Genomic DNA, 27,393 nt, shown 5'->3' with positions numbered 1-27,393 from the left:
CACAGCGTCTTTCCTTTGGATGCACAGTATCCGTATCTTCCAATTTAAAAAATCTTGAACTTCTCTTCCCATCCTACAGAATGAGCACCGAAAAGCTTGTCCATGGAAAGATGTAGTAAAAATGTATGTTAAACTTGAGGAAATGATTGATCAATTTATAAAGTAGAAATTGTTCAAAACGCATTCTCGGAACATAGAGTAATAAAGCCAAAACTAAACACCAAGTAAAGAAGAACATGTAAGCAGCCACGGAACTTCAAATCAGCCATCAAAGTACGAGTTCCCTTGGTTTCTAATTATATTTGGAGTCATTCCTGAAATCCCAGTTCATACTCAAAGTACTGTCAAAAGTGACCACAAAAATAAAAGTACAACTATATGCACAGTTTTAAAGATTTTTAAGGACTTATTTTTGACTTAAAGAATATCCTGACAATATAATTTGATTCTGAAAAAGTTTTTTCCACAAAGACATTTTCAAAATAACAGAGCAGAAGCTTCATCCCAGCCCCCTCATGCAGTTCATCATTCCTGGCAAATCGTCTGGCGATTCCAGAGTAAGAGCCCTGGGCTTGCACGTCTTCTACTAAGAACCCATGACGGGAAGGTCTCCGTACTTCCAACACACACTCAGGACTGAACTGTTGGAACCACATTTCACACAGCTCAGCAGTAAAGCTTCCTTTCAAATGAAAGGCGTTGGGGATCATGGCAAAGTAAGAAATTGCCATGGATGCAAGATTTTGCATAATTCTTGAGCATCAAATTAGTAACAAAAATGTTCACCACAGCAGACACTAATTTTTATGCAGCTTTAGGGGTTCAATTAACATTTGTTTGTTCAACAAATACATATACTACGGGATCCTTATATGCCGGGTGTGTCTCCTTGTTCTCAAGGAGCTAACATTCTAGTGGGATTAGTGGGATGATTAAATGAGAAAACTAATTGCAGAGAGAGAATGTCTATGACTGTTAAAGAGAAATGTAAAAGAAGAGAAGAAAAAGAAGAGAGCATCTTCAATCTCAACATCATTTTGATGATTTTTAAAAGCCTTGGGAAGAACAGCTAATCGGGGAGAAAATTCCTTTGGAGGATTATATAAGTACACCTCGGGTATGCAGAAATACATACTGGGAGGGTATCTTACGGACACTCAAGTATGATTTGAGACGCGTCAAGCAAAACTGAGGGAAAAGGCAAAGGGTACATGAATTTATCGATGCCTGGACGTTCAGATTCTTCCCTTAAGCCAGCATTCAGATCTCGGGGTGGCTCTGGACACTGGGAGGTTCCGAAATGCCACAGGCTCAAGCGCCAGTCAGTCCTGAGAGGAAACCTCATACAACTGCTTTTCATTATGTGTTTCTTAATCCCCTGGGACATGTGACCTGCTCACTGCATTTCTTAGAAAACAGTTAAGAACATGTCCGGTCTCCACAACTTTAGGATCTGCTCATACATTTGTTGTAATGACTAAATCGCATAGTCCCATCTCTGGGGGCAGTTGGGGAGAGGCTAGGGGTTGGGAATTGAGGAGTAGAGGAAACTCTGCTATGATGTGACTTCAGTATGGAAGGCAAAGTTAAGTGCTCTTCCTCAGGGACATTCCAGGGAATGGGATGCAGTACTCAAGCCACTTGGAAACAATACAATGATGCCCCCAAACAGGGACTATTTATTGAACATCTCTCCTCCAATAGTCCCAAGCTTGGTAATTTCTAAAACGCTCCGGGTGAAGTCACTTATTTTAGCTAGCATGGAAATCTAGTTTCCTTTAGGTTCTGGAGCATTGGAGGGATGGGGTAGACGTGTGTGTGTGTGTGTACGTGTGTACACACGCGTGTGTGGCGTGCTTGCTGGGGCAGATACCAGATTCAGCGACAGTTTGGAGGCTGCTGGTCGATTTGGCGCCAGATGTGGTGTTATCTGTCGAAATGGTGGGAAGCAACAAATTGGAGAAAGATTAGCACAGAGAAAACAACAGGCCTAAGCAGGTCAGTTAACAAGGATATTGAAAGAGGAAGGAGCATCCCAGCCCTGTTTGAATGTGTGGGACAGACATGTTTTTGTCAGTGTCGAGATAAATTAGACCGTGCTTTGGCAGAACACAGAATCCACGAGGTTTGGGGCATGTTAAGTGTACACTAATGGTGGTAGTCAGACAGGATTTGATTGATCAGGAAGACACAGAATAGTGGTAGGATTAATTAAAGGCTGCTTCCCAGTGAGGGCTCTGGAGAGGCCCAGCCAGCCGCTGTCCGAAAGGGCCGCATAAATATACTTTGGGTCCGAGCCAGTGATCGAGAATGGAGTCCTGGCCAGTTTGTTTCTTGTACCCTGTTGGTCATGTAGGCATGCTGTTGTCATGTGGCCAACCACAGGGGAGAGCCTCTCAGAGGGCTGCACCTAGGCATGCCGTCCATCCATCCATCCATTCATCCATCGGTCTCGCTTTATGGGAAACACTGCTGACAGTCTAGTACAGGAGAGCCCCCGATGCCCAGGACCTGTGGGACAAAGCTGCCTTGTGGTGTCCTTTGTGCGTCGGCCCGGGTGCTGTGCACGGTCGTGTCTTACTCCAGCAGGTGAGAAATGCAGCAGTTAACCCCAGCAGCACAGGTGTTCTCGGGCACTGCGAGAGCCGTGGGGTTGGGTCATGTACAATATCACTTGCAGGTGCTACCGTTTCAGAACGTCTCACAAGGTGATCTTGGAAGTGGCCTGTGGTATTTCGTGCACCTAACTCTTATGTTTAATCTTTCGTTGATAGATGTGTAAAGCCAAATTCTTTGATTTTGTAAGAGAAAACGTAGCAAAGCAGCCTTCTAGTTTACTGAGAGTGAATGACATATTCTGTATTTCAGAACCTACTCAAAGTTTCTAATTGTGTTTTTCCCTTCCTTTTCCTTCCACCAGATGAGTCGGCTCCTAAGGAAGTCAGCAGGGTAAGTAATGAGAATGTAATTTCTGTCACCACAGTGTAGGAAATAAATAACGTTCCTGTGTTTTCTCACTGCTCTCACATGTTAAAGTATTGGAAAAATAATGGCAAAGCCTGAGTGTCTGCCCCAGCGCATCACTCATTAATAGGGAGGAAAGTCGGTAGGGAGAGCTGTTGCAGACTGGGAGCCCCCAAAGTGAGTACAGCTCGCGGCTGCTCTTTGTCTGCATTGCACGTGCTTATGGGGTTTTCTGAACGAGCTGCCAACGTTGGAAATTGAGAGCCTGCGTGTAAAGACTGGGTTTCTAGCTTCTCTTGCACCGACACAAGCCTTCCCTGTGTGGCGGCAGGCGGCGGAAGCCTCTGCCTCTCGCTCCCCCAGCAAGCGGCTTTACCCTGCCTTTGAGTTCACGCACCCTGTTTGTGGGCGAACGAAAGGTGACTGCTTACGTATTCGAGACAGGGCATTCCTCGGTACTTTTAGACATATTAAACGCACTGTTTTCCTGTCCAAGAGAAATTACGTAGGGTTAACTTTAAGAGACTTAACCAAACTTAAAAACGTATGGGTTGTGAGTACTGAAAGCATTTAGCAAACTATGCATAGTAATGCAAAGTTATAATTAATTACATATGTAAATCTTCTAATTATATATTTTGTATACAATAAAGATCTTAAATGTGGAATATTGAAAATAATCAGTTTGCAGGCAGAGTCCCGAGACTGGGGTTGTTGAGATCAGCAGTCTGCCGTCTCAGAGCTCTGCAGTAGCACCGTGCACTTTATATATCAAGGTGGTGGGCAGAAATCTACAGTTTCCTCACCAACAGTCCCCGTTGTTTTGTAACCCAAACTACAAGAGATACCTAACCGCAATTTAACATTGACAGTCCCGAAGAAACTTTAGATTTTGTTGTTGTTTTCGAAGGAGATGGGGAAAGAAATGCCCCCAAAGAGGTAGTTTTAAGCAATCTGTGTTTTCCTGACATTCTGTCCTGTTGACGACAAAGAGTGGAACTGTACTTCTGAGGCCGGCCTTCTGTCAGTACATTAATTCTGTTCACCTGCCAGCCAGAACCCACTTTCTTCGCCTCTGGAGTCTCCACATACAGAGATTTTGTGCCAGTGTTATAACTGATTTTGTGACTGCATCGCACTCCTTTAAATATAAACTAGGTTGTATTTGGGTAGAACAGTTGTATAGACAAGGAGTGGAATTTTTTATTTTACTGAACGCATTTCTGTATAATTTAGTTATACAAAACATCGCTGCAAGACAGGTCGGATTCGGATGACATTGTCATGTCATTCTTAGTATGCCAGTGCCTTCTTTCTGGCTGAAGAGAGGGGAGATGTGTGCTCAGACAGCACCATGGACTATTTTTAAGGCCATTAGAAGTGATGACAAAAGTATCATTCTTTGCTGTTATTTTATAAGGGTCTCTTATTTTGTGCCTCATGTTGAGAAAGTCTATCTCCAGTTGAGAATTTCTAATTTATGAGCTGAGAGTAGAATAGAATAGACACTTAATAGATAATACTAGAATAGATACTAGGGTAGTATCCATTGCCAAGATCTTTAAAATGGTTTATTCTCAATATAACCCATATATCAGGGTTCATGACGGATATTCAGAATTTGCTTTCTGTAACAGCACACTGTTGTTTCCAATTAAAATTAAGGTTTAGAAATGAGGGCGCCTGGGGGGCTCAGTGGGTTAAGCCTCTGCCTTCGGCTCAGGTCATGATCTCAGGGTCCTGGGATGGAGCCCTGCATTGGGCTCCCTGCTCAGCGGGGAGCCTGCTTCCTCCTCTCTCTCTCTTTGCCTGCCGCTCCCCTTGCTCATGATCTCTCTCTCTCAAATAAGTAAATAAAATCTTTATATATATTTAAAAAAGAAAAGGTTTAGAAATGCATAGTGCAGCCTTTTGGAGGGAGGGCTTGTTTGGGAACATCCGTTGTCAAAAGTCGTGCTCCTTATGAGCGCGGCTGTCGCACCCACAGAGCGTTCTGAGTTTTGTGAGACACTTTCCCATTTAGAGCCAAACCACCTCTCCGTAACTGTCATCTGTTAGTATGGGTTTTTCCTTTTTTTTTTTTTTTAAATTAATACTTTCCTTGATTTCTGTAGCAACTCAAAAACAAACAAACAAACAAGAACGTAACTATCCCCCACACTCCACACGAGAGCTCTCTGAATAGAGGGGTTACGTTCTCTCTTCCCAGTGAAGCGCACCTACTTTTGAAACATTTTCCCCAAAATGCCTCCCTCGCATCTACTTAGACATTCTCTGGACCAAGTGTCTATATCAGTACATTTTTAGCAGGTAGCAGCTGTGACATGACATCGCAGACCCATGGTGGCCTGACTCTGACAGCATGGGGGAGGACAGGTAACTGCTTGGAAACAGTGTATCTTTAATACAGTTTGAAGGGAGAATTCACTTTTTCAAGAAATTATACAACATTTCTGGTTACTAATCCTTTAGAAAGCAAGATTTTTTTTTTTTTTAAAGTGAAGTCAAGTCAGTTAAGTCTGTACCCATCCCCTCTCTTCCTCTTCCTCTCCTCTGTCCCTTTCTCTCTCCCTGTCTTCCTCCTTACCTGAGGTTTGTGTGCCGGACCTCGTCCTATGTGCTGGGGATATAGTGTGAGCCAAACAGATTCTGGTTCCCCCCGTGTGCGTGGAGGAGGGCACACTGTGGAGGAGGGCGTGGTGGAGACCGTTGAAAAAATGTTTGATTTATGCATATCAGGTAATGCTAAGTTCTGATAAATACATAGAAAAATCAAGCTGGGTAAGCTAGAGAGTGGTGGGGGGTCTGGAGTGCACTTACTGGCTTCTTGTACACTAGGGTGGTCAGAGGGGTTTATGTGATACTCGGTCTTTGAGCAGGGACCTAAGGGAATTAAAAAACCATCCAGGAGGAGGAGACGGCTGCTACAAAGGGCTGAGGTAGACCAGTGTGTCTAGAGCAGACTGAGTAATGGTGGCCGGTGAGCGATGGGGTTGGAGTGGAAGAGGGGGGTCAGCACGGACGTAGACGCTCTGTGCTAGTCCAGAGTGTGCAGGCCGGGAGGGGAGGACACCCAAGTGAGGGCTGTGATGGTGAAGTGTGATCAGAGTCAGGTGTACTGAGAAGGAAGGGCTCACGTTGTCGTGGTGGTGAGGGGCAGGGATTAGTAATGACTCACAGCTTGTTCGGTCTGAGCACCTGGCCCAAGGAAGTTTCTCTTTACGACTGTGGGGCGACAGCAGGATGCATGTGGGGGGGCAAGGCTGGGAGCTCCATCAGTTGGTCTTGGACAAGCGAGATTGGAGTTCTCAGACATCAGACTGGAGATGTTTGGAAAGCAGGCGCGTACGCTGTTGAGCCAAGAGGAAAGGCCACAGCGAGGGATGTGGGTGTGTTTGGGTCTGTACGCGCAGTAGATGCCGTGGGATGGGACAGCATCACTTTGGGAGTTTGTGGAGAGGAACGGTTTGAGCACTGAACTTTGGACGCGCCAGTTGTCCCGTGGAGAAGACACGGAAAGTTATCAAAAGAGATTCAGAAAGAAAAAAGTCAGTAACTCAGTAACGTGAGGAAAACCAAGAAAACTCCTTTGTCAACAGATTTTTAAGAACACATTTAACCACAGGACTGTGTGTTTATTTAAGCTTTGTTTGACCTTGTTTTGGACCATCCTAACACTCCGAGGAAAGCCTCCGTCTTACCCTCCTTTACCTAACATTCTGTTTCATTTTTGAAGCTGCATATTTGAGTAATTTTTCCAGTTCTTTTCCTATGTCCCTTTTCAGTTTATTAAATAAATAAGGCAGTACTACCCATGAGAATTTCACCGATAATAATGATGTGAAGTACTGTGTCAAATGCCTTGTTAAAAGCCGCATATCTGGGGACGCCTGGGGGCTCAGAGGGCCCAGCGTCCGGCTCTTGGTCTCAGCTCGGATCTTGATCTCAGCGTTGGGAGGTTAAGCCCCACGGTGAGCTCCACACGGGGCTTGGAATCTACTCTGAGCGAAACCGACGAAACGAAGCCGCGTATCTGGGCAGTCTGCTACGGTTTTCTGATCACACGGCGACCGTCTGTCACCATAGTGGTTGACCCTCATCTGGGCTCATCAGGGAAGAAACTAGCCAGAATGTCTCCCATCGCAGTGTGTCCGTCCGTGTGGCGCGGTGGAGGCAGTAAACACGGGAAGGAAGTAGCATCCACCAGGGTCGGCGGTGATGGACACCGGAGAGACGGAGCCGGGCTGTGGGGTGTCGGGCTGGGCGCCTGTGCCGGCCGGCGTGGCTCACCAGGAAAGTGACTGAGGGGAGGCCCAGGGGACTTGAAGCCGTGAACCTTGCTGAGACCTGGGGGGCGAGTGTTGCAGGCCGACGGCACAATAAGGGCAGGGGCCTGAGACGGGAGGCTGCCCACAGTGTGCGGGGCAGGGAGGCGTGAGCCGGAGCTGGGTGAGCGCAGGAAAGCCCTGGTCACAGAGGGTAAGCAGGGGGACATCTCTGCTCAAGGGAGAGGGCGGCTGTCAGCCATATCTGTCCCTTGTTTTCATCTCATTGGCACAGTTAACCGTTTCTTCTGTTATTACTATTGTCGCTATTGTTGGGGTGGTTCCAGCTTGTAAGTCAAAGATTTCTGACGAGAAGAGAGAAAGAAAATACCAAGGTCAGAAGTGTGGATGCCGAGTTGCTGGGATCCACCAGATTCTAGCTTGGTCTGGAATTCTTGGATACTGCCTGTGTCCCTCAAAATGCTGTAGATACACTCCATTGTATCCTGGTGTGTGTGTGTGTGTGTGTGTGTGTGTGTGTGTAAATGATGCTTTTTTCTTTTCTGAATGTTTAGCAGACTGTCATTTGCTATTGGAATTCATTACTTTTACTGGGTTACATGTAAATGCTTCAGCTTTTGTTACTTTAGCCTGGCATGTGGCGAGCGCTCTCGGTCACTCCGAGTCCTTCTTTAGCACGGGCTGTTTTGTTTGTTTGTTTCTTGGTGGGTCAGTTCTGTCCTTTCTGTTTTGTTCTCTTCAAGATACCAAATACGCAGTCTTTCCCTTCATGTCTTCTAAAGAAACGCTCAGAATCACTCTCTGCATCATCGACACAGACTTCAGCAAAATAATTCTGTACTGTTCCTAATTCTGTTTAAATTTACAATGGCTCTTTCTGATTAAAGTTACCTCTGTATTTTGGTGCTTTTCCTTCATTTCTGTGTGTCTTTTGACATCATTAGTAAATTCTTATTAATTCTTTCAAGTTTTTTGAAAGCAGTTGCTTTCCTAAAATTGACTTTTCACATATTCTTCCGCTCACATCTCGAAGTAGCTTTATCCTGGGTACACCAGCATAGTACTCACACCTTGTGTATCTCAGGTAGTTCTTCTTTTTCTCATGTTATGTATGTTGAGAGGTTATTTGATGACTTCCGTTTTTTTTGTTTGTCTCCCCTCGAAAATGTTAGGGGTGGTGTTTATGGGTAGAATTTCCTTGTCTCTGCACACCGTAGCTGTACATGTTGTGAGAATTCTCCTGTTAGATGTTGCATTGGAAACCTAGCTAGCGAGGTTCAGCAACACTGATTCCGTAGTAGGTCACCCAGGGGGACAGGGAGGGAACAGTGGGGGACATTGCCACAGGAGAAATTTACCTGTGCCATTTGTCTGTTGTTGACTGAAACAAATTGTTATTTTGGAATCAAGATCTCTTTGCAGTGTTTTTTCATTTTAACCTGTCCTGGTAAACAGTACGGCTACATCCAGTCTATTTAGTGATTTCCTAAGATGGGAAAAATGTTTCATTCTGTTAGTGAATCCTGGTTTCCTTGAATTTCTCAGTGTATTCCTAAATACAGGGTCCTACCGCATAAACAGAGGGAACCGGCATCCACTGCTCACCAGGTGCATTTCAGATCCCATGTCATTAATTTCCCTAGAGCATTTGTTACTGACTTAATGCAGCAGTGCCATTTCTGGGGACGGGGAATTTTAAGTAAGCCCCTGGTGACTGTTTTTGATTTGGTTTCACTGGCCTTGTGTCGCCTTGAAATCAGTGGCACGTGGCTGCCACAGTTCCCTGGCTTCTCTGTTTTTATCTTCTTTAGTTCTTTAACAAAGTGAGAGGGGAAAGATTATAGACTAATAACTTTTTTTTTTTAAGATTTTATTTTTAAGTTATCTCACAACCAAACATGGGGCTTGAACCCACAACCCCACGATCAAGAGCCACACACTCCACTGACTGAGCCGGCCAGGTGTACCTAGAATGACAACTTTTAAATGATTGTTTTTCCTGGGATCGTTCTTTTTTTGTTTTTGTTTGTTTGGTTTTTGGTTGTTCATTGTTTTTTGGTTTGGGTTTGGGTTTTTTTGCATTTATTTATTGATTTATTTGGTGGGGGGCAGGGAGAGGCAGAGGGAGAGGGAAAGAGAGAATCAAAAGCAGGCTCCATGCCCATCATGGAGCCTGACACAGGGCTCAATCCCACAACCCTGAGATCATGACTGAGCAGAAATCCAGAGTCGGATTAACTGACTGAACTGACTGAACTGCCCAGGCACCCTCTTTTGCTCATATAAACTATCTGTTCCTGCATTTATTGAGAAATTTCTGCATTATCTACCTAATACCATGATCATACATTCCACAGACTAATTGTCTTTTATGTGATAATCAGCTGTAGTACAGGAAGCGGTATGATCAGGAGGGCAGGAAGGTTTCAGTTAGGACAAAAAGCTGCACAGTTGTTCCCCTGAGGGTAGTTGAGAAGAGAGGATTTGCTGATGACAGACTGGGTGTCCCAGGGCTCAGTGGAGGGACTTTGTCAGCAGGGAGGGAGGACAGGAGGGAAGGTGAGTCAGGCCGGTAGGCCGGTAGGTATATGGAGTAGCCTGGGATGGGGGTCCAAGTGATGGGGTCCATTTTCAGGACTGGAGCTTCCTAGGGTGTGAGGGAAGCACTAAACACCAGCCTGCAAACATTTGCAAACTTCCCCCCTCCAACACACCCCCTGCTTTTATTTTTTGTGGTTTTTTAGTTGTACGTTTCACTGTCAGAGATTAATTTGAGCTTTTTCTTTTTAGAATCTAGTTTTGTTTGATCGAAGCCATACTGCTGAGTAAGAGTCAAAAGTTTAGGGTTGAGACGTTATGTCTGGACACTGACAAACAGGAGCACTGGTGTTAGGACCTCTCAGTAGACAGGATTTTGAGTAAGATCATTTTACTTCTAAATGTATTTACTCTGAATTCAAATTGTGAGAGCAGCACTCAGCTTCACATAGAAGGGAAAGAGTTTATATAAAATTGAGCATTTGCTTTTGGGACTATTTTGGTAATTTCACACAAAGAGTCTTCTCCCTGCTGTTCAGATCTTTTGTATTTATTTGTATTATCTTTATCCTTTCTTCTTTGCAACTTAAAATTATTTTTGCTTGACATTTTACATAGAGTGTGCAACCCTGAGGGGCTGGATGGTAGATTTCCTTAATCCATGCTCTCATGATGCCTAATAAAGTCTAGGCACATCTTCTCTCAAAAAGCAGGTGAAGAAGAGGATTGGCATAATCAGCCCCATCATGGGACTGAAAGTCAAACTTGGCCAGCGCCTGATTTGACGAGTCAGTCACCCAGTGAAAATTCAACATTTCCAGAATTTCTGTTGGAATCTATTGGAGAAGGAGCGTGCATTATGCCTTGATGTGAAATGAATGAATGATCTGGAAATTAGCAAGGGTGTCTGAGCCCTGTGAAAGTCACTGAAGCACTGACCAGATAATTACGGTGCAGGTGTTTGACAGATAATTACGCTGCAGGTGTCCGATGCTTCCGTGAGTGGAAGTTTGTAGAACAGGTTGCAGCAGTATCAGAGAAAACACTGCCAGGACGTAGCTCTGAATGTCTCCATTTCTGTTTGGATATTTGTGTTATTTGTTTCTGTTAAGTATGAGCTGCTTTTGCCAATTGGGTGTACAGTTTGCCTTTGCTTGGCTTGGTAATCTTAGGTGATGCAACCTCTTTCATGTGTCAGGGGTTCACGGTTTTTCCTCCCCCCTGAATCGTCAACCCTAACCTTGTCTCCTTTTTTTTTTTTTTTTTTTTTTTAAGATTTATTAATTGTGGGAGGGGCATGGCAGAGGGAGAGAGAAAGAAAACATCTCAAGCAGACTCCGAGCTGGCCACAGAGCCCAAATGTGGGGCTCGATCTCAGTGACCCTGAGATCATGACCTAAGTGGAAACCGTGAGTTGGACACTTTACTGGCTGAGCCCCCCAGCACTCCTCCATCATTCTTAAATTAGAGCCAACTGTATGTTTCTGAGAAGACTGAGGCTGTTTGCAGTGAGCCCCTTTTCTCTGCTAGTTCGTATGTAAGAACGTCCCCCCTGTATTTGCGGTTGGTGTCATGCTCTCGCGTCTTCCCACAGCTCTCCTTGTGCTCCTGCTCGCGTCCACTTTACCCAGAGCTGCTTCTGCTCACGTAGAATTATTTACACTGGGCATTTTCTAACGAAATCAGAACAGGGCTTCTGAGACAATCTTAAGATCACCTTAATGCAGTCGGTGACAGCCGTCAGATACCTCCTTCCGGTCTTTTCTCCTTCACATGCTTGTCTTTGTGCAGTACTAGTTACAGTGCATATGCATGTTTGGTTCTGGGTTTTTTTAGTTTGCATTATGCCATAAGTAGTTCATGTTGTTATGCCATCCAATATTATCTCCAGTGACTAAAATGTCTCATTGAATTTCTTCTCCATGTTAGTATCTTACTTTCTCTTGGTTGGATTGTTGGATCTTTAGATTCCTTTGTTTTTCATAGACCGATTATGGAAGTGGCAGTCTTATTCTTGTGAAATAATTCCTAAAGAAAATGCTAGGATCCGAGGTTAATAGGTCAAAGGACATAAATATTTTATGCCATTTAATACACATTTATCAATTTACTGTTGTGGTTTATACTTTCATTTTAACCAGATTAAATTAGCAATTATATATCTTCTTGTATATAAATAGCAGGGACATTGTTTTAATATTTTTATTTAAAGCAAATAAGCAGCATGCCTGGGTGGCTCAGTCGGTTAAGTGCCTGACTTTGGCTCAGATCATGATCTCAGGGTCCTGGGGTTGGGGGGCAAACTATACTCCCACCCCCATGGGGCTCCCTGCTCAGGGGGGAGTCTGCTTCTCCTTCTGCTCCTCCCCCGGTTAGTGCACACACACTCTCTCTCTCACACAAATAAATAAAAATCTTTATTTATTTTTTAAATTTTATTTATTTATTGGACAGAGAGAGAGCACAAGCTGCGGGGAGTGGTGGAGGGAGAGGGAGAAGCAGACTCCCTGATGGACAGGGAGCTCGACCCCTGACTTGATCACAACCTGAGCAGAAGGTAGACGCTCAGCCAACTGAGCTGCCCAGGCTCCCTAATTAAAATATTTTAAAAAAGAAAGCGAATAAGAATCTTTCCATACTTAAATAGGTGTATTTCCTTTTGTGTGAATTGCATCTCTGCGCCTGTTGTTATAATACATTTAAAAGAGCTTGTCTGATACAGTGTAAATAGCACTTAGATTTGAATTCCTACTTTGCCACTTTTCATCTGGGTGACCTTTTAATAAAATAACTTTTCAAAGCCTCAAATGTAAAATGGGGATAAAATAAACCAAAATTTATAGGATGCAGCTAAAACAGGATGAAAATTTATATGCTTATATTCATTAATTAGAACACCAAAAACAACTTTTTAAAAAGTGGGGGGATTAATAAGAGAAGAAATTAACAATCCACACTTTAAAATATAGATGTGGTTATTAATGCAAGAGGTATTTTATTAAATGGATCAGTAAAATAGACTATCTTTGGCAATCTGTTCAAGAAGTAAAATACAAACATTAAGGAATGAGAAGGGAAATGTAACTATAAACACGGAGATTATGAATAATTTAATAGGGAATACTGTATACTAATACATTTGAAAATTGGGATTTAGTGGCCAATTTTGAGGAGATTCTAAATTATCAAAACTGAAGAAGAGTTAAGACATTTAAACATACTTTTAACCAATGAAAAATCTGAAAAATTCATGAAGACCACATAAAATGTCATGATGTCCAAAAGCTTTACTAGATAATTCCACCAAACATTAAAGAGGTGATAACTGGTACATAATATAAAGTATGCGTTTCAGAAGTTAGGGAACGAACTTATTCTAGGAGGGAAGTTCATTCCTATCACAAAAGAGCGTTGTACAAAACAGAAAAACTTGCCAGCCATTTTTATCAGCGCAAACATAAGTGTGGAAATCCTCAGTAAGTAAATTAGCAGCACTTTAATAATTGTTCATTGCCAGGCGACGGCAAGTGGATTAGTGCAGTAATTCTATAAGAGATGAAGATGATTTGGACCAGAATTGCGGGTAGTGGAGGTGGGGAGCAGTGCTTGGGTTGATGGATGCAATTCTAGATATATTTGGAAGGTAGAGCTAACAAGAGTTGCTGATTAATCCAGATGTGTGGGATAAAACAAGAAAGGAGAAATGATGGCACTTGGGTTTTGCCTGCGCAAATGAGAAGACGGGTTGCCCTAACACGGATGGGAGTGCTTGCTCAGGTTTGGATGTGCTCTTTGAAATCACCTAACAGACCTCTGAATACTGACGTTGAGGAGGTGGTGGTTGGGTGTATGAGTCTGGAGTTTAGGTGAATGAAGTGAACGAGAGATACAAATTTGAGATTCCTTAGTAATCTGGGTGATTTAGGAACCAGCGGTATATAATGGGATGTAACGATGCAAGGCTGGAGAGATCTCCGAGGAGGTGAGTGTGGTTTGAATAGAGAAGAAAATAAACAACAGCCCAGGGCCAGGACGTTTGGGCGTCTGGGACGGGAGGGAGCCTCACGGAGACTGGAAAGAAATGTCCGGGAGGCAGGGGGGAAGCCGGGGCCGTGTGAGCAGCGGTGCCGGAGACACCATGTCAGGTAAGAGACAGTAGTCAGCTGTGTCAGTGCTGCCCACATTTCAGGGGAGCGGAGGGTTACCTTGTGGGTTTGGCAGTGCGCAAGTCGTCAGTGATCTTAATAAGAGCTGTCTCCTTGGAGCAAGCAAGAGAAAAGAGAAATTGAAGGCAGCAAGTATAGACAGCTGCTTTATAGAGTTTTGCCTTGAAAGGGAGGTGGGGGAGCTAGATAGGAAGGGAACAGAGAATCTTCTTACTGAGCTATAAATCGACATGTGACATTTTACTGTCAGTTGTACGACACAGTGCACAGCGATTCGATATCTGTAATGCTGCTGTGACACCCCCGTGGGCCCAGGGAACGTGCGTCACCACATAGTCACCTTTCCATCTTGTGATGCGGTCTTCTAAGATCTACTTTCCGTGCACCTTTCAGACACATAACACAGTACCGTTAGGTGTAGCTGCCGTACATGACGTCCTTGGGACTTGGATATGCTTCTAAGTGGGTGTGTGTACCTTTTGACCTTCTTCGTTCATTTTGCCCACCCCTCAATTCCTGGGATGTTTGGTTTTTAAAATACTTTTTCTTTTAAAAAAGGGGAACAAATGACAACGTGCACATGTATTTATGGGAGCGATCCAGGAGAGAGGAAATGGGCTGATACAGGACAGGGAGGGACGAACGCGGGAGGGACGGTGACTTACCCACCACTGGAGCCTCCTCATGGCCAGATCAGTCTTTTCCTTTAGAACTCAGCTCCATTTACTCATTTTCCACTTCGGACGAAAGACTTGAAGTTGGTTATCAGAAAAGTGACTATAACAACAAAACAGTGGAAAAAGTAGAAGAGGAAAAAAAGGTTTTTGAGTAGTTACTACTTTTCTCCGAATAAGCAGAAGACGTGGCTTTCAACTTCCAGGCATGTGAAGTGTGACCCAAGGGAAGTCCTAACCCTAACTCTAAGGGAAGAGTGCCGATCCCTGTTTTTTTCAGGGCAAAGTTTGTATTATTATTATTATTATTGAATTTCATAAAAATGCAAATCTGTTTATAGATCTGATTTTGTATCAGTTGTTCATTTCAAAGGCATAATATTAAAATGTGGTTCAATGTTAAGTCAGTGGGGTGATATACAGGTACTGGAGGAGGGTACAAATGTTAGAATTTTCTGGAGTAATTTCTCAACCTAGATCCTCCCTCTAGTAGATAAACTTATCTAGTAGATAAGGCTAAGGTGCTGTGGCCCAAGGTAGAAGTTAGAACATGTGGAGAAGCAGACAGAAAGCATGTCTTTAAAAATCTTCCTCAGTATAATTTCCTTTAATCAGACTTCGGCTAAGAGGGGAGCCTTGGACAGTTAACGGTGATACTTGTAAACAGGGACCTAGAGGGCAGACAGGTATAGCCTGTCCCCATGGATTATCAGCATATCTAGAAGACAGAGAAACCAGAGGAACAGACAGGAGATGTAATGTTCCCATCAGGTAAAATGAAATTCTGGCATTTTGAATTTTGAATATCATAGAACCCAATAAATCTTTCTTATTCCATTAGAAAATCACCCCACCTTAGTGAGGAGTAAGGAGTGCTTACAAGCAAAGTCCATGTTTTCCTTATTCCACAGGCCAACACAGCTTTAGGCAACCTGAGTTTTGTGGAAGCCTAAAAGAAGTTTTCTTCTAAAGCGTGGTATGGTTAGTTTTAGCCTAAATTTCATTTTGGAGGCTTTGCTGCTGATCATTAACAATAAGCAGAGAAACTTGAGGAGTCTGTGTGGAGTATCAGTTCCGAGCATCTCGGCTTCCTGAAAGAATTAGTTGCAAAATACTTCTCTACATAACCGAAGTGCATTTTCCTGCTATATGGAAACATTCCATACTGACCATTTAAAGACCATGACTTTGTTTGCTTGTGCTTAAGATGAAGCCCATAATCTTAACAATAGACTAAACACATGGGTCATCTGCCTGTGAAAGGTTTTGCTGATCCAGCCTGTGAGTGAATCACGAGGGCAGTAGGCAGTGTGTTGTTTCATCTAAAGAGCAGTATCAGGGCGCCTGGGGGTCTCAGTGGGTTAAAGCCTCTGCCTTCAGCTCAGGTCATGATCTCAGGGTCCTGGGATCGAGTCCCGCATCGGGCTCTTTCCGCAGCAGGGAGCCTGCTCCCTCCTCTCTCTCTCTGCCTGCCTCTCTGCCTGCTTGTGATCTCTGTCTATCAGTTAAATAAATAAAAAAAAAAAAAATAAAGAGCAGTATCAAACCACTACGGGGAGAAAATTTTTTAAGTGGAAGCTAAACACTTTCCTCTTTTGCCAGATTTTAAATTGCAGTACCTGCTTTGTCAGACAGTTCTTGGCGACCACAGCTCTGCTGCAGAGGAGCGATGTTGGCAAGTATTAACTACAGAGGGACTGTAGTAAGCCCGTACACATAGCCGGTTTTAGTCCTCGGAACCGAAGTCTGATTAAAGGCACATTTCCTTATTGTATGAAAAAGAATATACTAATGGTCTAGTTATAGAGTTGTTGTGCATAAGATTCAGCCCCCCCCCCATTACAGTTTATTAAACTAAAAAGGCAACAAAGTCAAAAGAATGTTTTAGTCTTGTCATAGGTGTTATCACGAGCTGATACCTTCTTATCTGTTTCCCCCAACTCGTACTTAAACTCCATGAGAGTAGGAGCTTTATCTGATACCTGTAATAGTGCTGGGCACACTGCTGAGGAGATAGTTGCTTAAACAAGACTTAATTACATCCTGACATTCACAAATGGATCTATTGGGTTAAGCACTTAGATCCGTCTTTTCTCTCCTTAACTTTATTATTCATCTGCCCTGAGAAGTGAATCCTTTTCTTCTAGCAGCCTTGAACTTACTAGAAATGCTTACTGTGTCCATCAGTGATTTGAAGCTATTTTATCTCATGGACTCCTTTTTCCTAAATTAAGTTGTTATTAAGAAAAGCCCCTTCATCTTATGGACCTTTTTCATCCTAAATTAAATTAGCTAATAGTAAACATTATAGAAAGCCCTTTGAAAACTTATTATAGGGTGCCTTAGTCATTGGGTGTCTGCCTTTGGCTCAGGTCGTGATCCCAGAGTCTGGGATCGAGCCCTGCATGGGGCTCCCTGCTCTGTGGGGAATCTGCTTCTCCCTCTGTCTCTCCTGCTGCTTGTGTTCCCTCTCTCTCTGTTCTCTGTCTGTCAAATAAATAAAATAAAATCTTTAAAAAAAAACTTATTATAATGTTCTTTAGGAATATTAAATTTTTATTATTTCTGTTTCCTTGTGTTGAGCTAACCAGTTTTTAAGAGTACCTCACTTACAGAATCCCGGCCGGCTTGCCTCTGCCAGGGATTCACAGTGTCAGGTCCTTCTGTCTCCCTCTCAACCTTGTATCCTACTGTGTTGCTCTCCTGTGGCCTTCAAGCTTCTGTATCCTTCCTAGCTTTCTGTGTGATGCTTCCTCTGAGCTTTCACACTGAGCTGCTGGTGCACCTGCCTTCCTACCCTGTACCACACTTTGAAACAACTCCATGTGTAGTATTTCCTTTCTGCTCAATTACGTAGCAGGACAAGTAAAGGCACTACTCTTCTGCTCCTTTCCTTTTCCTTTTCCTATTTCTTTTCCTTTTCCTTTCCTTTCTTTTCTTTTCCCCGTAGTGCTAGGATAAACTCAGGATGAGTGTACTAGTCCCTTGGCTGATATTTAGGATTTTAAAACTTTTTAAAATAAGCATTTGCAAAAGGGTCAGCAGCACCCTCTTTGCTACACACCCCTATTCTCTTTGTCTGTCTTTGAGGTTCCCAGTCTTCCATAACTCTTCCTTGTGATCGCTCATTCTTAGAGTAGTTAGAATTTTTCTACCAGTGGTGTTTATGTAACATAAATGACTTCTATTTATAATTTATTTTAATCTAAAATATCTAAATCAGAGGCTCCTGCGTGGCTTAGTGGGTTAAAGCCTCTGCCTTCAGCTCAGGTCATGGTCTCAGGGTCCTGGGATCGAGCCCTACATCGGGCTCTCTGCTCGGCAGGGAGCCTGCTTCCCTCTCTCTCTGCCTGCCTCTCTGCCTACTTGTGATCTCTCTCTGTCAAATAAATAAATAAAATCTTAAAAAAATAAAATAAAATATCTAAATCATTTTGGTAATGGTGTCCTTAATATGTAGCATTGTAAAAAGTTTGGCATTCATACATTCACTTTTTGACCCAAGAATTTTACTCTTAATTATTTGCCTAAGAAAATTGAAAACCTGTATTCACAGAAAGGTGTTCATAATAGCTTTATTCTTAATAGCTCTGAGCTGGAAAACAGAAACATCCCAAGTGATCAACAGTGGTAGAAGAGAAAAACATCGTTTGTCGTTATTTGTGCAACAGAATGTACCTAGCGGTAGGCAGGAGCAGAGCACTGGAGCACACAGCCACGTGTGTGAGCCTCAGTGGTGCCGTTTCAAACACATAAAGCAGGGCTCAAAAGAGTCTATCGGGTATGAGTCTATTCCGATAAAATCCGAAACATGAAAACAAGGCTGAAGTGTGGTGGGAGCAAGTCAGAGACAGTGGTTGCCTTGGGGGGCAGGGATTGATGGAGAAGGATCGTGGGAGAGATTTTATAAAGAGATTAAGTGTTCTGTGTCCTTTGTTATTTGTATTACTGAGATGTTTATTATTAAAATTATTTTTTTTTTAATCTTTGACAAATAGTAATTGTATACATTTAAGGGTCCATTTAGTGTGCAACCTGGTGGCATAGGTGTGCGCTTGATTACTGTGGTTGGGGTAACGAGCACCTGTGTTGTCTCACACGCACATCAGGCATACGGATGTCGTGCGGGTGTCGTGGGGACCCTCAGGAGCCAGCTCAGCAGGTTTCAAGTACACGCTGTGCTGTCTTTGCTTACAGGAACCATGCTGTATATCAGGTCCAAGAACATCTTCATCTTACGACTTAAAGTTTGTGACCTTTTCGCCCCAATATATGTATTTATTATTCCACAGTTATTCATGTGGAAGTTAATCACATATGTAAAGTGACCCCCTGTCATTGTCTGGTATTGTCACTCAACCACTGAACGCCCTTGCAGCGTTGAGTGCTTTGCTTTCTGAAACTCACACAGGGCAGATGGTTCCAGAAATTTCTGGACACACAGAAAAGCTGCTCAGTAAATGAACACTGGAGGGATCAGTGCTATCCCAAGTCTCTCACTGCTTTCTTTCTTTCCATTTTTATTTTTGTTCAGACATTATCTCTGCATACAAGTGAAGAGAATTGCATGTTGACCACCATGTACTTGTCACCCAGGCTCCATGATCATTTTGCTAATCCTGGTGCAGCTACACTCCCTTCCCCCTCCATTTTTTTTTTTTTTTTTAGCTTGCTGGTATAGTTTAAAGCCAATCTTAGTCATCATGTAATTTCAGCCATAAAGACTTCAGTATAGATTTCTAATAGGAAATGCCATTAAAAAAAAACCCTTCAATTATGTGTTATTTTCATGCCTGATAATAATCACACTTAACAATATCTTAATACTTGGGCCAGATTCAGTTTTCCTCAACTCTCTGAAAAGATTCTTTTTACAGTTGTTTTGTTCAAATTAGGATCTTTGAAAGGGTACATGTGGCATTGGATTTGTATGTCTCTATGTCTGTTTTCATCTCTAAGGTCCTTTCTCTCTCTTTTTTTAAAAATTTAATTTAATTTTATCTTTTTTCAGTGTTCCAAAATTCATTGTTTATGCATCACACCCAGCATCTCATTTTTATTTAATGGTGATCTTCTTTAAAAATTTTAATTCCAGTATCATTAGCATACAGCGTTATGTTAGTTTCGGGTGATCACACGGTGATTCTGCAGTTCTGCACATCCCCTTGTGCTCATCACCGTAAGTGTCCTCTTTGACCCCCATCGTCTATTTCACTCATCCCCCCCCCACCTCTCTTCTGGTAACCATCAGTCTGTTCTGTGTGTAAGAGTCTCTTTTTTTCTTTGCTTTGTTTCTTAAATTCCACATTTGAGTGAAATCATACGGTATTTGTCTTTTTCTGACTGACCTATTTCACTTAGCACTGTACCCTCTAGATCCATCCCTATTGTTACAAATGGTAAGATTTCATTCTTCTTTATGACTGAGTGATATTACACACATGCACACACACGCATACACACACACACACACACACACACACCTCCTTTGTCCATTCATCTATTCATGGACATTTGGGCTGCTTCCATGGTTTGGCTGTTGTAAATAATGCTGCAGCAAATATAATAATGCATATCACTTTTCAAATTAGTGTTTTCATAACCTTTAGGTAAATACTTGGTAATAGAATTACTGGATCATATGGTAATTCTATTTTTAAGTTTTTGAGAAACCTCCATACTGTTTTCCACAGTGACTGCACCAGTCTGCATTCCCACTGGAAAGGTTTGTAACCTGTGACCACCTCCTCCCTGTTTTCCCCACAGCCCAGCCCCTATTACCTGCCCGTCTTATCTGTACTCCCATGAGTTTGGGTTTTTAGAGTCCACATGTGAGCTAATACAATGTTCGTCTTTCTGTGTCTGTTTTACTTAGCATAATACCCTCTAGGTTCATTCGTGTTACCACAAAGAACAGGATTTCCTCCTTTTTTAGGGCTGAACAATATTCTACTGCTTAGCAGTAGAATATTATGTAATATATATATTATATAATATATATATATGCATATATATATAATATTATACACACACACACACGTGTGTGTGTGTGTGACATTTCCTTTATACATTTATCTGCTGACAGACATGTTGGTTATCTCCATGTCTTGGCTGTTGTGAGAAACACTACCGTGAACGTAGGTACAAACACCTGCTGAGAGAGCGATTCCATCTCCCTCAAATACAAACCCAGAAAAAGGGTTGCTGGATCATTGGATATTTCTGGTCTTAATGTTTTGAGAAACCTCTGTAGTATTTTCCGAGGTAGCAATGTCAGTTTATATTCCCACCCCTAGTGCCCAGGGACTCCCCTTTCTCCACACCCTCACTGACACTTGTTACCTCTCATCTGTTTGGCGGTAGCCATCTTGGGGGGGTGTGAGGTGATACCTCATTGGGATTTTGCCCTGTGTTTCCTGGTGGTCGGTGATAGTCAATCCCTCTTCCCACACCTGTTGGCCAGCTGTGTGTCTTCTTTGGAAAATGTATGTCCAGCTCCTCTGCCCATTTTTTAACTGAGCTATTTGGGATTGTTTTGCCATTCAGTTGTATGCGTGGGGTGTTTTATATCTTAGATATTACTTCCTTATCAGATACATGACTTGCAGATATTTTTTCCCATTCCATAATTTGCCTTTCGTTTGATGACAGTTTCCTTTGCTGTGCAGAACCTTTGTAGTGTGATGTAGTCCCACTTGTTCATTTTTGCCTTTGTTGCCTGGGCTTTTGATACCATATCCAAGAAATCATTGCCAAGACCAGTGTCAAAGAACTGTGTTTTCCTTGTGATTTCCTCTAGGAGTTTTATACTTTCAGGGCTTAAATGTCAGTCTTTAATTCACTTGAGTTGGTTTTGTGTATGGAAAGATAAGGGTCAGTTTCATTCTTCTGCATGCGGATGTCCAGTTTTTCTAGCACCATTTTTGAAGACGCTGGCCTTCCCACATTGTATATGCTTGATGCCTTTCTTAAAGGTAAGTGGACCGTATACTTACAGGTGTGTTTCTGAGTTCTCTGTTCTATTCCATTCATCTGTATGTCTCTTTTTATGCCGGAACTATATTATTTTGATTACTAGAGGCTTATAATGATATAGTTTGAAATCCGGAGGTGTGATGTTTTAGCTTTGTTCTTTCCTCAAGATTGCTTTGGGACGCCTGGGTAGCTCAGTGGGTTAAAGCCTCTGCCTTCCGCTCAGGTCATGATCCCAGAGTCCTGTGATTGAGCCCTGCATCAGGCTCTCTGCTGAGCAGGGAGCCTGCTTCCTTCTCTCTGCCTGCCTCTCTGTCTACTTGTGATCTCTGTCTGTAAAAAAAAAAAAAAAAAAAAAAAAAAAGATTGCTTTGATTTTCAGGGTCTTTTTGGTTCCATACAAATTCTAGGGTGGTATTTTTCCCTTTGGGGGGAAAAAAAAACTTGGAATTTTGATAGGGATTTCATTGAATGAATAGATCACTTTGGATACTATTGACATTTTAACTATATTAATTCTTCCAATCCCTGAACATGGAATTTCTTTCCATTTATTTTGTGTCTTCTTCTGTTTCATTTTCCAATATTTTATAAGTTTCAGTCTACATATCTTACATCTCCTTGGTTAAATTTATTCCTAAATATTTTATTCTTTTTTGGTGCTGTTATAAATAGCTTGTTCTTAGTGCATGGGGATGCATCTGATTTTGTATGTTGATTTTATATGTATTAATAAGTATATATGTTGTAAGGATTGATATTCTTGTCGGAGTTTAATGAATTGTACTTTTCAGTATTTCTTAAACTTACCTAAAAATCTAAAAATATTGATACCTTAGGTTAGCTGTTTTCAGTGGTACGGCTTAGCATTTCTGAAACCAGTCTGTATATTCTAGGCCTGAGAAACTGCATAAATATATTAAGTCTGTCGTTAGTAACATTTCTCACTGTTGCATGAGGGATTACAAATATAGAAATGGGGAGCATTAGAATGCACACTGAATTGTTTAGCTGGAATTGGAGGTGTTAGTATGAATTCATCATTTTTAATATTCCTATACATATATCCACGTAGATAAATACAGAATGCACATTTGCATACATGCATATATAGTTATATGAGACGCTCTCATCTGTACATTATTTACATCCATGAGAGGCCGAGAGGCATTGACAGCAGTGGCACATGTAACTCAGTACTTACACTTTAAATACCCCTCCCCATTAAAAGGAACTTGTATTTCTTTGAGAAACAGAAATGGCTGATACCAGGGCTGGCAAGATGTGTGATGAGAAAGTCAGAAAGTGTTGAAGAATCATGAAGGGTGTCGGGCGGATACAGGAGCAAGCTTGAGGGCATTCCTGTCGGTCAAATCTGGGATAACTGGAGAATCAAAATGCGTATGTGATAATGTTACTGGATGGTAGCCTCTTGACTAAAATAAGAATCTGTGAGTCCAGACTCGTATACAGGAACGAATGAGGAGAACGGAAAGCTCTTCCTCTTCTTCCTGGGAGAACGCCGCATACCAAATACAGGAGCGGTGACAGAGTTCTGGCCCCAGCACTTCCCTGTACCATTGCCAAACATGCCAAACCTGATTCTAATCTTGACGAAGCATCAGGTGAAGCCCAGTTGACCCACACTGTACGAAACATCAAGTTCAAGTAACACAAGGGAAAGACTGTGGAATTGTTCTACATGGAAAGACACCAAATGGGCCTGACAGCCAAGTGCCATATGTGATCTGGGGTTTGACCCTAGCCCAGTGGGAGGGATAGCTATAAGGATATTGTTGGGACACCACATGGCATTTAAATGTGGAGTTTTAGTTAGCAAATAGTGCTGTAGCAATGTTAAAATTTCTGATCGTGGCAAATGTGTTGTAACTATGTGATTCTATTTCTTGGGATATATTAGAATATTCTATTTCCTAGGAAATACTCAGTGAAGTTGTGGGGTAAAGGAACATACCAACATGTTCTCACATATTCAGAAAAAAATATTTATGACTATGGTGTTGTGCATGTAGATAGAATAATAGATAACAGGTAAATAGGAAGGGAGGGAGGAAGGATTAACTGAGAAGGAGAAAGCAAAGAGGACAATGTCAATATAGACTTTTTGTATTCTTGCAGTTTTTTATAAGTTTGACAAAAATAAGTCATAAAATATAAATTTAAAAAAATAGGAAAAATTTAAATAATGAGGAGATATTATTCAATTATTGAGGAGTATGCGAAAAACTGAAAGTTGTCGTTCACACTCCTCAGTATTTTGTCTCATCATGTTTTCTAGTGAGCTGTCATAGCCCGTGAGGACAGGCCAGTGATCCCTCACGGAATCACGGGCTCTCGGGCCAGCAGGGATCACAGACCTCACACCGTTCAAGCTCTCATTTCATTCTTGAACTGCCTCTGGCCTCTCCTGGTTAAATGGTTTTCCCGTCTGTGTTTGAATGCCTAATTCACGTTAGCAGGTCTGGGAGTATTTGTTCTCTTGGCTAAACCAGCTGTTGCCAAGGGTTAATACCGCTCCATTCAGAACCATCACATCTCATAAAACATTGTTTGCCTCCGGGTGACGGCGTGGCTGTTCCCCTCATTCCCTAACTGTTCCAGGTGCTCCTGGGTGTCACAGCAAACTCACAGGAGTGGTTCAAGACCTGTTAAAGTTCCGGGGGAAGCACAGTGAGGTCTACCGGACAGAGCTCAACGGAGGTCACAGTTTCGGTATTAGGTCACTGCAGGCCTTTCAGCGAAGTCACATCTTTGCAAACCGTGTTTTCAGAAGTTGCTTTAACAGGAAGCAGCTCTCCGTGAAAGCCAGTGTGGAACAGAAAATGAGGGGCAGCATCGGGTGGGATTCTAAGGTTTGAGAAGTCATGCCCCGCCCAACTCATTCCACCTGCGAATTCTAGCTTCTTGGATTATGAACGTCTCAGTGATACTCACTGCATGCTTTGGATGAGTTCTTACGTAGGATAAGGTCCGTGAAAGGACTTTGTGAAGTTAAAATGCTGTGCAAATACCGGTTCTGAGCAACTTCATTAATACACTCTTGTGATTTTCTGTTCAGTGAAGCTGTGGTCTTGAAAGTTTATTTCACTGAATTGAACTGATCCCTTACTAAGTGCCCTTTGCCACATTGTTTCCAAAGAGGGCCTTGGAAAGGTGTGATTTGATGTTTGTCTCCATGTGTCCTCTGCCTTTCCCTATGGACTTCTGGTCCTGAGGAGCAAGATGGCCAGAGGCCAACAACCCAACAGTCATTATGCTTAACATAATGGGGTTTTGAGAAAAGAATAACGGCGAGTAAAAAGCCTTTAGGAGCAGGAGCTATCTGTGTGGTCAAAAAAGAAGAGAAAGGTGGCTTGAGACGGTGTTGTAGGCAGGCAGCGAGCACAGTTTGTAGAATGTGGGAAGCTACGGGTCTGTTATTCTAAGTTCAGTGGGAAGCCTCAGGAGTATTCCAAGCCAGGGAATAATGAATTTTATTTGGTTTATAAAATTTGCCGTGGCTGTTGTTTGGAAAATAGGCTTAGAGGGGACACTTCGTGGAAGGCAGTTTCTCGTACCTTTACAGAGGACACAGGGCGAGCTTGTGCTGGAAGTAGCTATGATTTAGCACCTTTACCCAGACCCCATCCACCTGCTGCTGTCCCTGCTCCCGCACCGAAGCCCGGAGCTTTGGACTTGCAGTGAGGCGGTCGGTACTGCTGTGACGGTGACTGTGAGAGTGGCCGCCTGCTGTCCAGGGAGGAGCCGAGGCCGGCTAGCGCGGTGGCCCCGCTGGTGCAGATGAATGGAGAGGAATAAATTCTGCTCCCGCAGTGCAGAGCGTATCAACTCACTTGCTAGCATCGTACAGTGTTTCCTTCCGTTAGCAAACTTTTGTACTACTTTTACTGATTATATAGAAAACTTTAGAAATAAAGAGGTAATTTGTAAAATTTGATATTTTAATATAAGTAGGCATACATGGAATCTATAATTCTAAGTCCTAGCAATTTTAATTTTCGATCTATTTATAGTAGATTATAATAAATAATGCTCTTTAAAAGCATAAAAGTATATAAAGTTATATACGTTAATAAACTGAGGGGTTATATGCATTATTTATATATGTTAATTATAAACTAAGGGGTTTTTAGTTTATTATATTTAGTTATGTCTTTTTTTTTTTTTTTTTTTTTAATTAAAAGTACCAAGACACGAATATGCAGGGAGTTGTATATGAACTCAACAGCTACATAGAGCAGCGGCTGGACGCAGGAGGAGACAACCAGCTACTCCTCTATGAGTTGAGTAACGTCATTAAAATAGGTAAGAAATGCTTTGTATTCCTCCTGTAGAAAATTGGAACTGAAGTTTCTTTTATTCCATTGCAAAAAATGGAAAAAGTAATGTACTTTACTACAAGGCAAATGCAAGTCATTTATTTACTTCTGTTTTTGGGCTAAATTTGAAATGAAAATATTTTATTGTGAAACTACCAGAATGAGTCAAACCGAAAAGTTCCTAAGTTATCTAATCCCAAAAAAGTATCTGTCAGATATATACATGGAATGTAGTGTGCTCTCTAGATAAAACCTGGTTTTCTTTGGAAAGTATAATTTTACTGAATTAAATCACCTCTTTATGAAGGAAATTGTTAATTTTTAAGGAACAAAAACCATTTTAAATTTATTTGGGGAGATGACAGACTTATATACTGTTATCACCATTTTACTGATGAGGAAGCTGTGTCAAAGACAGACGGGCCAAATATTTTACCCAAGGCCACATGAGTACAAAAGTGTGAAGCAGGAGTCTGCGTTCAGGCAATCCTCTGCTCACAGTATCTGTTCTCTGCTAGGATAATTGCCTTCAGATGGCCCCGAAGCAGTGTTAGGAACATGTCTCGTCAGTGATGACATGTGGATGTATATATATATATACACGTATATATATACATATATATATATACGTATACACACACACACACACACACACACACACACACACCCCATCCTTTTGGGTTGATGCTATTATCAATCCTTCATTATTATGAATATCTCAAGTATTTTTTGTACTTTAAAAATTAAATATAGTTCTTAAAAATATTTCCAATAGTTGTGATATTTAAAGTTTCAAAGAGACACTGTCACATAGAACATCAGTGCGTTTGAGGATGTCACATCTTAAAATCTCCAACAGCTGATGAATAATGAACGAAAATGCTCTCATTAAGGGATTGAGTAAAGCCGCGAGTTAGCTTCCTTGGGTGACTGCATGACCATTGTTTGTGTTAACATAAGTCCTGTCGCAAAGACTCCTATCTGAGGTCTCGCCTTAGAGAGTTCATACATGCTCTGTTCTCCCATTGAGATTAGTTTCTTCCCTTTTTATTACTTTGGCAGCCACAAAAGCTGATGGATTTGCACTGTATTTCCTTGGAGAGTGCAATAATGTAAGTATCTAAATTTAGATTTTGGTGCTCTAGATAAGAAAATGTCATAAGCTTTTTTAAACAGATACACTGTGTTATAAACAACAGAGGCATGGGAATTGGGTCCTTCAAACTTATATTTTATTCCCTTTCCATGTACAGTTATTGCCAGCTGAAAATTTACCAGCATAGCATAAAATCTTTGGGCATAAAATCTTATACTTTATTTACTGCTTTAGTTTTGGTTTATGGCATCCTATCTTAGGAATGGCATTTCCAGAGTTACTGTTTGGTGCAGAAGCTGTTTCAGCACTGTGGGCTAAGCCCTTGCACCACACAGTCTGCAGTAGAGGAGAATGAGA

General features: G+C 42.1%; 1 protein-coding gene across 5 annotated transcripts in view; it reads left to right on the top strand.

Annotated features, from left to right (window-relative positions):
* PDE10A (phosphodiesterase 10A) overlaps positions 1-27,393 on the top strand; it is a 293,855-nt gene that overhangs the window by 179,625 nt on the left and 86,837 nt on the right. For all 5 annotated transcript variants that reach the window (XM_047734525.1, XM_047734526.1, XM_047734528.1 and 2 more), the window contains exons 3-5: positions 2,921-2,949; positions 25,806-25,926; positions 27,003-27,052. In XM_047734525.1, the coding sequence (XP_047590481.1) occupies positions 2,921-2,949; positions 25,806-25,926; positions 27,003-27,052 (200 nt within the window). The remainder of the gene's footprint in view (positions 1-2,920; positions 2,950-25,805; positions 25,927-27,002; positions 27,053-27,393) is intronic.

This window comes from Lutra lutra, chromosome 6 (genome assembly GCF_902655055.1).
Source record: "Lutra lutra chromosome 6, mLutLut1.2, whole genome shotgun sequence".
Classification (NCBI taxonomy): Eukaryota; Metazoa; Chordata; class Mammalia; order Carnivora; family Mustelidae; genus Lutra; species Lutra lutra.
The sequence above is the reverse complement of the archived record's forward strand: the minus strand, read 5'-3'. Positions and strand labels throughout refer to the sequence as shown.